The sequence below is a fragment of the Helianthus annuus genome, chromosome 17, assembly GCF_002127325.2.
Source record: "Helianthus annuus cultivar XRQ/B chromosome 17, HanXRQr2.0-SUNRISE, whole genome shotgun sequence".
NCBI classification, from domain to species: domain Eukaryota; kingdom Viridiplantae; phylum Streptophyta; class Magnoliopsida; order Asterales; family Asteraceae; genus Helianthus; species Helianthus annuus.
Window position 1 is genome coordinate 184,119,903 of NC_035449.2, and position 17,373 is coordinate 184,137,275.

Below are 17,373 nucleotides of genomic sequence, written 5' to 3' on the forward strand. Positions count from 1 at the left end.
TCCAGCATTTCAGTAGGTGCTAACCGATAGGGTGCCTTGGCTATTGGTATAGTTCCTGGAATTAGATGAATTCTAAATTCTACCTACCTATCGGGTGGTAATCCTGGTAGGTCTTCTGGAAAGACGTCTGGGTATTCTGATACTATCAGGATGTCTTCCAGTTTTTTACTTTTGGTATTAACAACTACCGAAACCATATATGCTATTCCATGTTTTCTTGAATAACTGGCTAACTTCATTACTGAAATAAATTTCAGTGGCTTTTGTGGCTTATCTCCGGTAATCATTACTAATTCTCCTGTGGGTATATGGATTTCTAAGGAATTTTTATCACAAAGAATTCAAGATGGTTGGCTACTAACCAATCCATTCCTAACACAACATCGAATCCGGCTAAATTCATAGGTAACAGGTTTGCATAAAATTTATAGCCTAAGAGTTCTATCTTTCCTTCTCGCAAAACCTTCTCTATTTTAACAGAATTTCCATCTGCCGTTTCGACTGTAAAAATCTGCCTAAGGTTGGTTAAAGGTAATTTAAGAGCTTGGCAGAACGAAGTATTTATAAAACTTTGGTTTGCAACAGAGTCAAATAACACTTTTGCATAAACGTTGTGAACTAAGAACGTACCAGCTATGACGTCAGGAATTAGTTCGGCTTCCTGAGTAGTCAATTGAAAAGCTCTAGCGTTCTTCTTGGTAGTTCCTTCAGCAGGTTTAGCCTTGTTATGTGACAACCCTTACCAAATCAGGTATCCGTACGAATTAATTAATATTTAATTAATGCTTAATTACTGTGCTTGCTTACAGTTGTGAATAAACTGCTACATGATTTCTGAAATATACATAACCATGCATCATACTTTATTTGCTGTCACTCCATTATTTACACAGAACTATAGTGACAAACTTGATGCACAAAAAGCACAGTAGCACAATAAACGGATAACCCAGTAAACATGCTGACATAGCCAGCATCAGACAGGCACTGTCTCTAAGGCCAGTATGAGCCGAGAATAGTTCACTACACTAGTAGGGATTGTAAGGAGGTGAGGATTGTAGAACTGCGTCACTAGGTGATAGTTATAGTGGCCGGATGTGCCTAAAACATGCTCTAACTACAAAATCATGCACTTTAATACAAAATTCAGCATTTAAGCTAACTAGTAAAGTGCAAAGACATGGGAAAATAATACTAGACACTTTCCAAAGTGTCGGGAATTCATTGTGTCACTAAAAATAATATTAAAGACACTTTTAATGCTTATTAAGCACTTTAACGGATCAATATTCAACCGAACAACCGGACTTTACCCGGAACATAAAAATATTGACAATGACATTGTTTTTCCTTTTCTGAGCCAGTTAGGGTCCCCGAATACCCTAACACCCGTTACAAAACACACCACACTAGTAACTTACTTAAACTCCTAATTAAACTTAACTAACACTAACTATCTAGTTCAAACCAAACCATGACCCCCCCCCCCTTGACCGAATCGGTCCCCTTAGGGGACACACCCCTTACACTTTTGAATATTTTATTCCATAATGTTTAATATCTAGTGAGCACATTATCTCATGGTTAATAAGGTTAAATGGATTATAAATAAGACCAGGAGACTACCATTTCATTCATAACCACATCAACACATAACAAAGCTACTCTCTCTCCCTCTTGCCAATATTCTCGGCCGAACACCACTAGCATCACCCCACCATCATCAAACTTTGATCTTGTTATCTCACATACACACAAGGGTGAAAGGTCACACACAAGGAGGCTCGGTGCTTACGGAATCACAAGGACCTCTCTACATCGCTTTTATCCACCTAGTTTTCTCCTTGATTCTTCCCTAGCCTTGAGCTAGTTGTAAGTGATTCTAAACACCCTCTTGATCTTGTCTAAGGTGGTTAATAAGAGATTTAACGGATAAAAATCATGAACACTTAAGATCAAAACTTAAAGTCTTGTAAGAAAGATGAACAAGGTGGTTAAAGAGTAAATAATGGTGTAAAACTCATGAATCTTGTTTAGTTATGGTTATTTTATGTTGTTGGTTGTTAATAGTGGAACGGATCGTCATTTAACCACGCTAGATCATGTTCATGGAACATAAACTAGCATTATGTTAAGTAGGAAAGTTACAAGATGACGAACCCTCTCCTACATAAACATGAACTTGTGTAAAAATGATTTTTCTTGTGAAATAGAGTTTTAAACTAGTAGATCTAAAGATCTACAAATGGTATTTTCGAAGAACCAAGTGTAAGATGCAATCATGTTTATAAGCTGGATCTTTCATGAACTAAAAGCATTTTTGTGAACTAACAAGTGTGTAAACACTTGTGTGACAAAAGGTTTTACCAAAGAAATATTTTCGTGATTTTTGACTAAGAAGTTGTAAAACAACATGTTCTTTGAAAACAAAGTTTTTAAGAAATCAAACATGTTTTTAAAGATAGAAAGATCTACTAAAAATGCTGGAAGGTTACTGCATACTTTTACACGACTTACAAGTTCATGTGTTTGCGATTTATGTTTATTTTTGACTAGTTTAATGTTTGAATGATGTTTGTTGATGATTGAAAAGTTGTTGCTTGAATTTTGAAAAGAAAATGATACGCTAGTAAGCGTGGCCACCTCCAGTTACAGAGGAAACTCTGGCGAAATTTTTCCAGAAATATAACACTTGGAAATATTTTTGGAATAAGTGTTGTGAATATATTTTAACTTGTTTTCCCAAATAAAATTTGCCATGATTTTTATTACAAAATTTCCAAGTGTCGGAGGTGGAATTTTCATAAATGAAACTTGTTAAATATATGTTCAGAATATATATTTTTCATAGTAACACTTTGAGAATTTTATGATTATTTTGTGAACTACATAAATATTAGTTTTAGGGTAAAAATAATATTACTGGAATACACTGAACAGTAACGACTCCAAAATAATACTAACGCCGTCACAATAAATATTTAAGTTACACCGGTATTATTATTACCACACGAACCATAAAATGTAACTTATGTATTTTCAGGAAATACTCTTAAATGCGTATTTTGATAAAAGAATTATTTTGGCAAAATTGTATGGAATAAAATATAACATTTTTGAGAAAAAATATGTATATTTTGGAAGTGGAATATTTTAGACAAATGAATTAAAATATATTTTATTAAGTGAGACTTAATAATATATTTTGAAATTATATAAATGCACAGGTATTAAAACCCCCATCCTTGGGAAGGAATATATTTACAAAATAATTAAGAAGTGTAAATACGAAATAGTTGCCTAACTATTTCCCAAAAACTTAAACCTTAAGCCAAGGCACGGCCGTCCGTCTAATAGAAGTTAGTACGTGTAGGTCGTCGCGCAGAAGGTTGACTGGGAGATTACTGTTTCGAGACGCACTTCAGTGAGTTCATGTCCCCCTTTTCTCTTAACTGTTTTCAGTTTTTATACTTCGGGGGTGAAATACATGTTACTATGATTATGAATACTTTTATACATGGTATGGTTAGCGTAAGGAGGGTTACTACTTAAATCATGTGAGTGGGTAGGCGGGAACTGGAGGCCATTAATCCTCATTGTAGGACCGAGGGTCTTTAGCGGTAGATCTATCTGGGTGTAGCGAGCCCAGCCCCAGGCCCAACAGTACGGACCTCGGGGTGACTTGGTACCTGACGCAAAAATCTGCTAGGTTTGAGTCTTCTTACTGCACTTCACACATATCAATGGCCTTGCAAACCATTGGTGATCTCTTTATTTCCTTATTTGCTACATACCAGGGATTATTATACTTACAAAGGTTTTACATACTCACTACACATGAACTCGCTCAACATTTTTGTTGATTTTTCCAACTTACATGTATTTCAGGGAATTAAGGATCTGGCACGGTATGCTACGTTTTCACGCTGCGTAAGAGTTTTGAGGTCATCCAAGTTTAGGGGTTGTGGCTTTTACCTGGACGAGTCACAGTTCTTAAACTGCGTCTGTTTCATGGTTGTGGTTATGTCTTATGAATAATGTTTTTATTTTGTCTTGTTGTAATTTCGTTGCATGTGTTAACGTTTTAAAACAATGTTGTGGTACTTTATTTTAAAACTTAAATCAATGGATGATCTGCATGGTTTTACTTTCATATAGCTTTGTTGTGATTAAGCTATGGTATTAAGAAGTCACACCAAATTAACCCACGCTTTCGCAAAGCAAGGGTGTCACATGTTATCTGCTGGTTTGACCAATTTCGGACAATCTGGCTTGAAATGCCCAGCTTCTCCACAATTGTAGCATACTGCTGCTTTCTTCCTCCTGCAATCTTCTTCTTGATGTCCTGGAATTTTGTAGAAGTTACAGTACCCTTTGCATTTTCCAAAATGCTTCTTTTTACAGGTACCGCAAAATGGGATAGTGGAAGATCGCCCCATTCCTCTTTTTCTGAAATTGCTACTATTACCCACACGAAATCCTTGGGTAATCTTTTGGGCTACTTTCTTCCTTTTATTTTCTTCTCGAGTGCGCACCAATCCGTCAGTTAAGGTACTGGCTAACTCCACCGCATCGTCAATCGTGCGAGGCCTAGCAACTTTGACAATGTCATGAATCTCGCTAATCAAACCCCGAATATAGCGAGAGATAAGTACCGGTTCCAGCGAGGCCAGAATAGGTACAATCCTGGCATACTTAAAGAATTTTGAAGTATACCCTCGGCAGTCAACATCCACCATTCGGTGGCTCAGGAATTTGTTTGTCATTTGTTCTTTTTCGTATTCGGGACAGAATTTTCTTTCTATCAATTGCTTAAATTCTTCCCAACTCATGGCATAGGCCACGTCACTTCCCTTAGCTTGTAATACCATGTTCCACCATTCTAACGCTTCTTCCTTGAAAAGGTGAGAAGCGTACATGACCTTATCTTCCTCAGCACATTTACTTATTTTGATCACTGCCTCGGTTTTCTCTAACCAACGCAGTGCCGCAGTCGCCCCTTCATTGCCTGCAAATTCAGCTGGTTTACAATCAAGAAATTCCTTATAAGTGCAACCAGGTGTTGCAGCTTTCATTCTTTTTTGTACCGGGGCTTGAATTCCATTATTATTGTTGTTACCGCCTCCATTGATACTATTACTAGCAGTATCGTCATGCGTACGTTTACTAGGGTGAGCTTGCGAAGGCTCAACAGGACTTTTTACTGCAACTACAATTGCTGGAATAGCATTAACTATTCCCTGAGCAACGATGTTTTTGATGTCTTGTCGGTTTAGGAAGTGATCCTCGATATTGTGTTCTGATTGGTTAACTTCATTGACTTGCTCATTAGCCGTGTGTTCCATCTGGATGTGTATCAATCACGAATTATTATTTAGTACTTAATACTTTAGTACACTGTACAGCCAAACTTTATTTAAAATAGCAAACACAACAACCTTATAAATCTATTACAACTGAAATTCAAAGACATACTATTATTTTATTTTGACTATGACAATTATGCCCTGCATTTATTTTATTCCTTCGTACTTATTTATTTACCATGGTTGGTCTTGGTTTGGCCACTTATCTTAATTAAGGATCAAGATTCACTGTAGTAGTGGCTAACATATAGAGGTCTGACCATTTTTCATCTAATTCGTCTTCCCATGGTGGGTTTTTGCCTATTTCCTGAGACTCCTTATTAACTATCACTTCTTTTGAAGTGGATGTCCCTATTTTCTCTTGGCTTTTTCTAATAATCCAATCCCTCTTCTTGGGAGTAAGTGGGTTTTCATAGTGTGCTTTACAAATAAATATTGTTAGTATTCACTGAATATCTTGAGGAATTTGATTGGGACGAGGTTCCCTTAGTCTTTTGGGCACTATCTAGTTGATGATAATTATCCGAAAGCTTTTTCTTACCCATTCTGTACATTAACAAGTAGTCAAATAACACGAAAAGACAAATAAAGAAACAAATAATCACACAAACATGTACAGCCAAAACTGTCGACTTTGCGACGATTCGATTTTATATAGTTTTAATAGTATGCATCCGTACACACTGATTATCTTACAACGTTTTATTTTTAGACTATTTTACAATATTTATATTTTACTACTATTATTATTATACACTACAACCACACCACCCCATGCAATCCCTGTTAGCTGGCATTTCAGAAACGACGTTCCCTCTCATCGTACTTCCAGGAGATCTGCTCTCCTACCTCCCGAATCCTATTTCCGGCATCCACCAACTCCTCGCCATAGTGGCGGAGTTCAGCTAAGTTTTCATTGCTCATTGGTGGGTTTGGTACAGGTTCCGGGTCGAATTGAGGGAGAAAAGTGTTAGGGCTATTTATGATGTTCTGAAATTGCCAGTCGGCAGTCCACCATTCCTCCAGTGCTCCTGGTAGAGGTCTAGGGTGCATAATAGGGTCTGGAATGGCAGGTTTTAGGTTAACAGGTAGTAGGGCTTCGGCTGGGTAGTTAAAAAGAGTTTCATCGGCAGGTCCGACGATGTCACCTAATGCTAGTTTACGGTCCAACTCTTCTTCCCAAGATAGTAGTTCCTGGTTTTGCCTGGAACTCTCCCCAGTTTCTATTCCTTTTCCTTTATCCTTTGAATCTTTCTTTTTCATAGTTTTCTGTGTTGTTGGCTTCTTTCTGCGTACACGCTTCCAACCTACCCACTTATGTCTCTTTTTCGCTACTTTTGGTTTTTCCTGAGGTTGGGCTTTAAATACTATAGGCTCCTCCACATCTGCCTGGTACCCAGTAGTAATACTGGTGATATCCATATGTGTACTATGGATTGAAATATTCTGTAGGGCTTCTGATAGTTCGTTCATGCTGTTAGCATACACACAAAGACGCACACATTCCTAAGTTAAAAATTTTGTAAGCTAAAGTTTCACAAAATCACATAATGGCAATTAGATAAATTAAGTATTTCTAAATACTTAATTGGCTTAAACCAGTGGCTCTGATACCACCTTTTTCTGTCACGGCCCCCGCGCCCGGTTTGACCCGGTCCAGGAGCCGCGGGACAGAAACCCGTGGCACAGCGGAAGTCTTTAACAAGATCATTTAAACTTGAAAATGCCCGAGTATTATTTATTTCATAATTCGAGATAACCCCATAATTTACAGTAGAGGAATTTCATAGGAATTCCCTTATTTTACAAAACATGTTTATTTATTTATTTAGTTGAGCCACTACTTCAAGCTTTGGAGTGCTCCATAGCACTTGTACTTGACTCACAGTAGGTTACCTGAAACATGTTGTAAAAATATTTTGTCAGCGGGGAAATACTGAGTGAATCATTCATTTTGAGAAAGGACACATAGTTATCAATTACAGCATAAGAGCGATTACAATGGTATTTATCTTATTTTTATCTGGCGCCGGTGTCACCTCCTGGTGACGATGGTCATGCCACTATTGGGTCCTTCCCCAAGTAGTGACGATTATCACTGTTAGGACTTATTTGCCTAACCTGTGTTAGGGCTTATTAACCTAACCGTGAGAAATTAATAATGTGCACAATACCCCACTAGCCAGTGATTAAGATAACCATGACTTGATCCCTGTAATTATAACATTTTGAAAATAATTTGAGGTATTGTAAAATAGTGATAAAAAGAGAATGACTCACCTTGCAAGTTTATACGGGCAGGGTTTAGTCTACTGATAAGCCGAATAACCTAGTTTAAACAACAATGCAAACGAACCAGGTTAGTAACTAATACAGCATTTACGATAACTCACGAGATACAACCCTCACAACGAATGACAAAGTGCCATACTAAACATCCATCGAATTAACGACGAATGACAAAGTATAACCCTAATGCGGGCAGCACTTAAACATCCATTGGATAGTTTCAATCGATCGGATATTTAATCGTAGCAGCGATCGAGTTAGTACCCGGTATTGTGGCAGCACCTCACTATATGAAAATATAGATTTGGACAGTATAACTTCGTTTATAAAAGATTTCGTCGACACGACTGAACTGCTCATGATCTAACCTATTTATAGCTGAAAAATGGTGTTCTCGCGGCCCGCGTAAAACATAAGCGAAACCTTACGCGGCTCGCGTGGCCGCCTAGTCTAGGCGTAGGCCTGGTTAGTCATGGGCTTAGGTTTGACAGATGGGCTATACGTGGCCCGGATACTTATCCGGTTAAATTTTATGTTGACGCAGCCCGCGTAAACATCCTTTAAGTTTTACGCGGCCCGTCTGAAGCTCCTAGACGCTTATCCGGTGATTGATAAGTTGTAGCGGCCCGCGTAAGACTAAGCTATTTCTTACGCGGCCCGCCTGAAACCCAATTTTCTTGTTTTTCTTGGTTTTTCATGTATGGCTGGGTTTCAGGGTCCGGGTTTTCATTTAAGGCTCGTTTAGGATCATTTTTGAAGGTCCTTACATTACCCTTCTCCTTTTGTGCTTTGGAGAGGTTAGTGGTGTACTTGTGGGTTTTGTGGTGGTGATTGAAATGGTGGATATCTGACTAACAACTGTTGAAACAACTATTGTTTCAACCACTGTTGTCACTACAACAATTGATGTGTCAACTATTGTCTTCTGCTTTTTGGCATGTGGTTTTTGTAATGGTGATGTTGTTTTTGGTATGGCAGTGGATTAAGTGTGAGTTGATGTAGTGGTAATGGCAGTGGTTGGGATAACATCTGTTGAAACCGCTGATGTAGTGGTAATGGCAGTGGATTAAAACTTTCCTAATTAACATAGTGAGCTTTAATCAGTAAGCTTAAAACAGTGGCTCTGATGTGTGTAAAATGCAACATATAAATCACATCAATTAAGGCATAAAACTAACCCTTTTTTAGTACTAATGTTGGAAAAAGAGTGTTTTTGTCTTCCTTTTGTATTTTCAGGATGAAATGAGCTCAAAATCACAAAAGAAGCAAAAAGACAGCTAATTCTACCATAAATACAAGAAAAAGGAACAAAAGTGGATTGCCCGGACCCTCAACGGCACCTCCCAAGGCAAAGGAGAAGAAACAGAGTCTGAACACGCCCCGTGTCCAGCGAACACGGGGGCGTGCCCAGGAAGCAGCAGAAAAGACAAACCAGTAGAAGCTTCCATTGCCCACCACGGGGCCGTGTCCAGCGAGCACGGGGGCGTGGTGAAAGTACAGCAGGCGCATTAATTGTAATTCGCAATTACAATTAATGAGGAGAGAGAGTGTCAGGCGGGCACGGGGCCGTGTCCAGCGAGCACGGGGGCGTGTCCAGCCTTCTGTTCAGCCTATAAATAGAGGAGCTTGGCTTCATTCTCTCTCATCCCTTGGCACACCACCTCTCTCACACCTCATCCATCACCCACCACCACCATAACACCATCATCCACCACCATCATCCATTGTCCATCGTAGAGTGTGTGAGTCATCTCGGGATCCAAGATTGATCGTATGAGTTCTTGACAATCAAGGCCATGTTTGCCTAAGTCTCTTACATCACTTGGTGAAGACAAGTGTTTAGTATAATAGTTTTTATTTTTAATCTTTTGCACTTTTTATTTGGTTTTGTATTAATGACTTTAATAACTAGTTACTTATGTTGAAGGTGATCTTTCCTTATCGTTTGTCCGTGGTGTCTTGGCATTATTTTACTGTCTATATAAAATAAAAGATTTTCACCATTCATATCTCCACGGTCTATATGGAGGTATGTTGGCTACCTGGTCGGGGGTTAAGGGAACGGTTTGGTAAGGGTCTTGCCCTTGTTCAGCGTTTAGAGGTCCTGCTTGGGACCTGGGTCAAATTTAGTAGGATCTCCTTCAATGCCCATAGGTATTGGATGGCGGGGATCCAAACTCTTTGACCCCCTCATAAGTTAACTACTATTAATACTATAACCCGGTTATTTAGGACTGTATCCCTGCTGACTCAGACTACTTAGCCGAGGGTAACGTCACCGCCAAAAGCGGGGCCTACCATAATTTGCATTAATAACTTAATTCATTATCTTTCAATAATCCGACCCTTTAGGATTGTATCCTTGCTGACTCAAACTACTGGGTTGAGGGTAACGTCGCCTTCAAAAGAGGGGCCTACTACAATAACTAAGATAATCTCTTAAACAAGTGCAAAAGTGCGAAAATAATCAAAGGTTATACTAATACACGTGTCGGATCCAAGTGATTCATCTTGTCTATCTGTTTTTATTTTTATTTTTATTTTCAGCATTTAGTTAGTTTTATTTTTCTTAGTTTAAAACATTTTTCTAACTTTTTGATTTGATTAGACGTTGAGGATAAACCGGTATTAAAAGCTCTTGTGTCCTTGGACGACCTCGGTATCTTACCAACACTATACTACGTCCACGATGGGTGCACTTGCCCATATGTGTGTTTAGTGTTAGTGAATATCGTGTTTTATAAATTTAAAACTTGGCTAAAAGTGTAAAAAGGGGCTTAATTATATATTAAAAACATATACACACTGACACGCATCAAGTTTTTGGCGCCGCTGCCGGGGACACAAGGATTTTAAGAAAGTTAGGAATCAACGGCCTAATCATATTTTTATTTTTCTTTAATTTTTTAGGATTTTTTTCTTAGATTTTCAGCTTCTGCAGAGCTCAGCATGGGGCCGTGCCTGGTCGGACACGGGCCGTGCTCAGCAAAGTTACTGGCAGTTTTTGTTTTTCAAGTTACAGAAGGCTGACCACGGGGCCGTGTCGGTGCAACACGGGGCCGTGCCCAACTTCCAGTAACTGGGATCTGGAAAACAATCACTGTATTTCCGACCACGGGGCCGTGTTCGCTCAACACGGGGCCGTGGTGAACCTTCTGACCGACATTCTTTTTTGTTTTTATTGCAGGACTTGAAACCCGACGCCATCCTCACGTAGTGTATGAGCTCCAGTTCCAATAAAGACATAAAAGAACCGCTAGAAGAACCCGAACGCTTTCTCAGAAAAAGGTTAAAAGCCAAAAACCAAGAGAAGGTTTCGGGTGATCCACCCCCAATGGCGGACCAACGTACCCTTATGGATTATCTACGGCCCACCGTAGGTAATCTAGGCGCCGCTATCAATGCTCCGAATGTCGAAGCCAATAACTTCGAACTTCGACCGCATTTGATACAAATGCTCCAAAACTCCGCAACCTTCCACGGGCTTGCGGACGAGGATCCTCATCTACATATAACTAATTTCTTAGAAATATGTGATACCTTTCGGATCAATGGAGCATCAAACGACGCCATACGCCTCCGTATGTTTCCGTTCTCACTAAAAGACCGAGCGAAAGCTTGGCTCAACACCCTCCCAGCTGGATCGGTAAACACCTGGGATGAACTAGCCCAAAAGTTTCTATATAAGTATTTCCCTCCTTCTAAAACTGCTAAATTAATGGCTGAAATTAACACATACTCACAAGAGGACGGGGAATCCTTATATGAAACATGGGAAAGGTTCAAGGAGCTATTACGCAAGTGTCCCCATCATGGCCTCGCAATATGGCAACAAGTATCCACTTTCTACAATGGATTGTTGCCACACACTAGGCAGACACTTGATTCTAGCTCCGGGGGACTTTTAGGTAATCGACGCCCACACGAAATATATAATCAGATTGAGGAAATTGCTCAAACCAATTTTCAATGGCACACTCCCCGGGGAAATAAGTCTATCGCCCCGGGCGCCCATAAGGTCGACGAAAGCACCTCTTTACAAGCCCAAATCGAGGCCCTTTCTTCAAAAATAAAAAAATTAGAAATGACAAAAACAGTCTCGGTTATGGCTTGTGAAGGGTGTGGTGGGTCACATGAAAATTGGAGTTGCATGAAAGAAACGGACGATCAACAAGAAATGGTAAACTACATTGATAATAGACCTAGGCCGTCGGGTCCTCCAACGGGAACTTACAACCAAGGATGGCGAAACCACCCAAACCTTGGTTGGAGGGAAACCGGCAATAGTAGTAACCAACAAACCCAACGAACAAACTTTTAGCAATCAAGAAATGAGTCACAAAATTTCACTCAACAACAAGGTGGACGAGAAAGGCTCGAAGATACTATACCTCGCCTCGTCTCCGACACTGATAAGAAAAACTCGGAAAGATTTCTACAATTAGAATCTAATTTTAGGAATCAACAAGCTAGCATTCAAAACATAGAAAAACAAATAAATCAACTAGCACAAAATTTTTCCGAGAGACCGCAAGGCGCATTACCTAGCAATACCGAAACAAACCCAAAGGCGCAAGTTCACCTCATCACACTACGAAACCGCACCGTAGGGCCTGCAGAAGTACCTCCACCAACGGAAGAAACAATGCCAACACATCTGCAGGAAAAGAACTCTCCCCCATCACCAGAACCTACCAAGGCTCCTCGAGTTCCGTACCCCGGTAGGTTAATTCGTCAAAAGACCAATGAGCAATTCGCAAAATTCGAAAGTCTGTTAAAACAATTGCATGTCAATATTCCTTTTATCGAAGTCCTAACCCAAATGCCCAAATACTCTAAATTTATGAGGGACTTCCTTACACATAAAAAGAAAATTGAAAATTTGCAATTAGTTAATTTAGGCGAAGAATGCTCTGCCCTCGTACTCAATAAACTACCCCAAAAGAAAATCGATCCCGGAAGTTTCACGATTCCATGTTCAATAGGGGAATCACCCGTTCGCAATGCCTTGGCCGACTTAGGGGCTAGCATTAACCTCATGCCCTCATCGATGTTCAAAAGGCTTGGCTTGGGAACCACGAGCCCTACAAAAATAAGCATACAACTCGCTGATCGATCAGTCAAGTTCCCACAAGGTGTCATCGAGAATGTCTTGGTAAGGGTAAGCAAATTCGTTTATCCCGTTGACTTTGTCATACTCGACATGGAGGAAGACACCGAGGTCCCCCTTATCCTAGGGAGACCCTTCCTTGCCACAGCACAAGCAGTGGTAGACATGAATGAAGGGACACTGACTTTGAGGTATGGGGACGATGAGGTGAAGTTCGGAGTTGGGAAGAAAATAGAGGACGACGACCCAGTCAATTACATGAAGGTTATTGATTCAAGCTTGGATGCCGCTCTCCGACGGTGTAACTTGGGAAGCAAGGCACTCCACTCAGAAGATATATAACCAGGAATCGGGTCTAGCCAAGGACCCTTATAAACGTGGCGCTCCACGGAGGCATTCCGCGGATCTATCCTTAGTTTAGTTTAGTTTAATCTTTTAATTTTTGCAGAATAAAACACACTCATGGTGGTAATGGATGAAAAAGGGAACGAGAAAAATGGAACCATGCACGAAGAACAGAGCAACCCGACAAAAATCTCCATCACAGAAGGCTCAACACGGGCCGTGCCCAACCAACACGGCCCCGTGCTGAGCCCCTGCAGAAAAATCACCCAGTTCAGGTAACTGGACACGGGCCGTGTTTAGCGGACACGCCCCCGTGTCCAGGCTTCTGTTTCAATTCTGTAATTTTTGTTACTGGCACTTGACCACGGGGCCGTGCCCGGTGAACACGGGGCCGTGTCCAGGATGCCAGTAACATAAATCTTTGCTTTTTAACACACTTTTATACATTCTAATCAACCAAAAATATTATTTTTGGACACATTGAGGACAATGTGTAATTTAAGTGTGGGGGGGGGGGGATGCTAAAACCTTGAAATTTTGCAAAATCCTAAACACAAGCCTTACACAAAACTCTATTGGAACCGCTAAACACCCCAAATTTTTTCAAAAACTTTTTTTTATTTTTTTTATTTATTTACTTGTCTTAGTTTAAGTTGGGAATAACAAGTTCCAAAAAGGTTATATTTTTACAAGTTTACAACCGATAGCGTCGTGATAAAAAAAGGAACCAACATAAGAAAATTATGAAACGGCATAACAAGTCTAGTTTAAAATTCGATTATATATGCTTGGTCACATTAAAAACTCATTCCCACAAAAGTGAGTTTTGAGCCTTTATTGAGCATAAAAATACACATATTTAGATTAAATGCTCATTTTTCGTTTCTTGTGTGAATAGCCGCTCGGTCCTTACAAATCTAGAACTTGCCACGACGATACATTCCCGGTCCTTACCAACTTAAACCCAAGTAAGTAAATGATGGAGGCATTAGGACTAACCATTTTTTTTCAAAACCATTATTTTTCATTTTTTTTACCTACCCAAAACCCCCCTAGATAGCCCCTTTGAGCCTAAACCTTTCATTTCATTACCCCAAAACCCTTTTTACCCACCAAAAACCTTTTTATTTTTTTTTTAGTAACAAGTTCGCTTTTTCGTAAAAATCGCCTTTTTATGTGACGAAAAAAAAAATGATGATGAAGTCAAAAACAAACAAAAGCTATAAAAAGCTTGTTTGGAGAAATACTTTAAAATAAAAAGTCACTAAAAATAAGGTACTTCACGAAAACCGACGCTTGTTACGATTTTCGCCCTTTTTACTAACCACTAACCAACCACCCACCTTTAAACCCAAGCCTTCACCCAAAAAGTCCTCTTGATATTTACAAAGGTAAAAAAAGTTAAAAAGGAGGAGGATTGATTGCTTGGCAAGCCTATGGAAAGACGTAAGTTCCGTGCCGCTCTCGAGTGATTCACTAAAATATACACCTTCGGCCGAGTGTTGAGTGATCTCCCGTGAGGTATGTGAACTTGTATATAAATGGAATTTTAATAAGGCATGCTATGCACAAATAAGTAATTTATCTTATGAAAAGTTCAAAATAAATCATAACGAATAGGATTGTAAATAAATAAAAATAAAGCCTATAAAAACCTTGGATTCCCGACACTCTAGGACAAGCTAAAAAAAAAAAAAAAAAAACTTCTCTTCTACCTATTCCATTTGGGAGTGTAAGCCACATTTAAAGAGTATTGCTTGAGGACAAGCAAAAGTTCAAGTGTGGGGGTATTTGATGTGTGTAAAATGCAACATATAAATCACATCAATTAAGGCATAAAACTAACCCTTTTTTAGTACTAATGTTGGAAAAAGAGTGTTTTTGTCTTCCTTTTGTATTTTCAGGATGAAATGAGCTCAAAATCACAAAAGAAGCAAAAAGACAGCTAATTCTACCATAAATACAAGAAAAAGGAACAAAAGTGGATTGCCCGGACCCTCAACGGCACCTCCCAAGGCAAAGGAGAAGAAACAGAGTCTGAACACGCCCCGTGTCCAGCGAACACGGGGGCGTGCCCAGGAAGCAGCAGAAAAGACAAACCAGTAGAAGCTTCCATTGCCCACCACGGGGCCGTGTCCAGCGAGCACGGGGGCGTGGTGAAAGTACAGCAGACGCATTAATTGTAATTCGCAATTACAATTAATGAGGAGAGAGAGTGTCAGGCGGGCACGGGGCCGTGTCCAGCGAGCACGGGGGCGTGTCCAGCCTTCTGTTCAGCCTATAAATAGAGGAGCTTGGCTTCATTCTCTCTCATCCCTTGGCACACCACCTCTCTCACACCTCATCCACCACCCACCACCACCATAACACCATCATCCACCACCATCATCCATTGTCCATCGTAGAGTGTGTGAGTCGTCTCGGGATACAAGATTGATCGTAAGAGTTCTTGACAATCAAGGCCATGTTTGCCTAAGTCTCTTACATCACTTGGTGAAGACAAGTGTTTAGTATAATACTTTTTATTTTTAATCTTTTGCACTTTTTATTTGGTTTTGTATTAATGACTTTAATAACTGGTTACTTATGTTGAAGGTGATCTTTCCTTATCGTTTGTCCGTGGTGTCTTGGCATTATTTTACTGTCTATATAAAATAAAAGATTTTCACCATTCATATCTCCACGGTCTATATGGAGGTATGTTGGCTACCTGGTCGGGGGTTAAGGGAACGGTTTGGTAAGGGTCTTGCCCTTGTTCAGCGTTTAGAGGTCCTGCTTGGGACCTGGGTCAAATTTAGTAGGATCTCCTTCAATGCCCATAGGTATTGGATGGCGGGGATCCAAACTCTTTGACCCCCTCATAAGTTAACTACTATTAATACTATAACCCGGTTATTTAGGACTGTATCCCTGCTGACTCAGACTACTTAGCCGAGGGTAACGTCACCGCCAAAAGCGGGGCCTACCATAATTTGCATTAATAACTTAATTCATTATCTTTCAATAATCCGACCCTTTAGGATTGTATCCTTGCTGACTCAAACTACTGGGTTGAGGGTAACGTCGCCTTCAAAAGAGGGGCCTACTACAATAACTAAGATAATCTCTTAAACAAGTGCAAAAGTGCGAAAATAATCAAAGGTTATACTAATACACGTGTCGGATCCAAGTGATTCATCTTGTCTATCTGTTTTTATTTTTATTTTTATTTTCAGCATTTAGTTAGTTTTATTTTTCTTAGTTTAAAACATTTTTCTAACTTTTTGATTTGATTAGACGTTGAGGATAAACCGGTATTAAAAGCTCTTGTGTCCTTGGACGACCTCGGTATCTTACCAACACTATACTACGTCCACGATGGGTGCACTTGCCCATATGTGTGTTTAGTGTTAGTGAATATCGTGTTTTATAAATTTAAAACTTGGCTAAAAGTGTAAAAAGGGGCTTAATTATATATTAAAAACATATACACACTGACACGCATCAGGCTCTGATACCACCTTTTCCTGTCACGGCCCCCGACCCGGTTTGACCCGTTTCAGGAGCCGCGGGACAGGAATCCCGTGGTATTTAATTTAGGCGACAGCGGAAGTCTTTTTAAAACAGGATCTCTTAATAATTTAACTGCTCGTTTCATAATTTAGGGATAAATTCCCGAAATTTACAATAATGTGATTTCTCAGGGAAATCTTTATTTTCAAAACATGTTCATTTATTTATTTACATTGAGCCACTTTTCTAAGCTGGGAGTGCTCCACGGCACTTTTCTTTACTCATACCATATCACCTGAAACATGTTTGAAAAAGGTTTTGTCAGCAGGGAAATACTGAGTGAATCATTCATTTTACTTAAAATGACACATTTGTTATAATCTACAGTATTAAGGGGAATTACAATGTTTATGATATCAAACCAACTACCCACAGTATTTGTCACTCGACTACCCATTGGCTATCTCGTTGTCCAAATGGTGTCTGTGACTGTGGTCAGATCACCTCTTGGCTAACTCGTTGTCCAAGTGTGACGGGAACTAAGTAATGTATACAAAACCCCACATACCGGCTGTACTTTGGTGATTACATAGACTTAATCACTGTAACTATAACTTTGAAAATAACTTTGGAGTTTTGTAAAACAGTTGATAAAAAGAAGAATGACTCACAAACTGTGAGAAAAGAGTTTATAAAAGGGGAATGACTCACATTGCAGATTTACGAGCAGAGTATAAGCTTTACTGATTAGCCTTTTAACCTAATTTAAAT

General features: G+C 39.6%; 1 protein-coding gene and 1 non-coding gene across 2 annotated transcripts in view; both read right to left on the reverse strand.

Moving 5' to 3' along the window:
• Nucleotides 1–5,577: 5,577 nt before the first annotated feature.
• The window catches only part of LOC118488936, a 109,460-nt gene continuing 97,664 nt past the window's right edge, over nt 5,578–17,373 (reverse strand). Inside the window, exons 6-7 of the mRNA XM_035986376.1 lie at nt 5,908–5,912; nt 5,578–5,786 (exon numbers count right to left, since the gene is read on the reverse strand). Of these exons, the coding sequence (XP_035842269.1) occupies nt 5,578–5,786; nt 5,908–5,912 (214 nt within the window). The remainder of the gene's footprint in view (nt 5,787–5,907; nt 5,913–17,373) is intronic.
• LOC118489444 lies at nt 11,368–11,474 on the reverse strand. The gene has a single exon (XR_004887464.1). It is a non-coding gene; the product is annotated as a small nucleolar RNA R71 (small nucleolar RNA).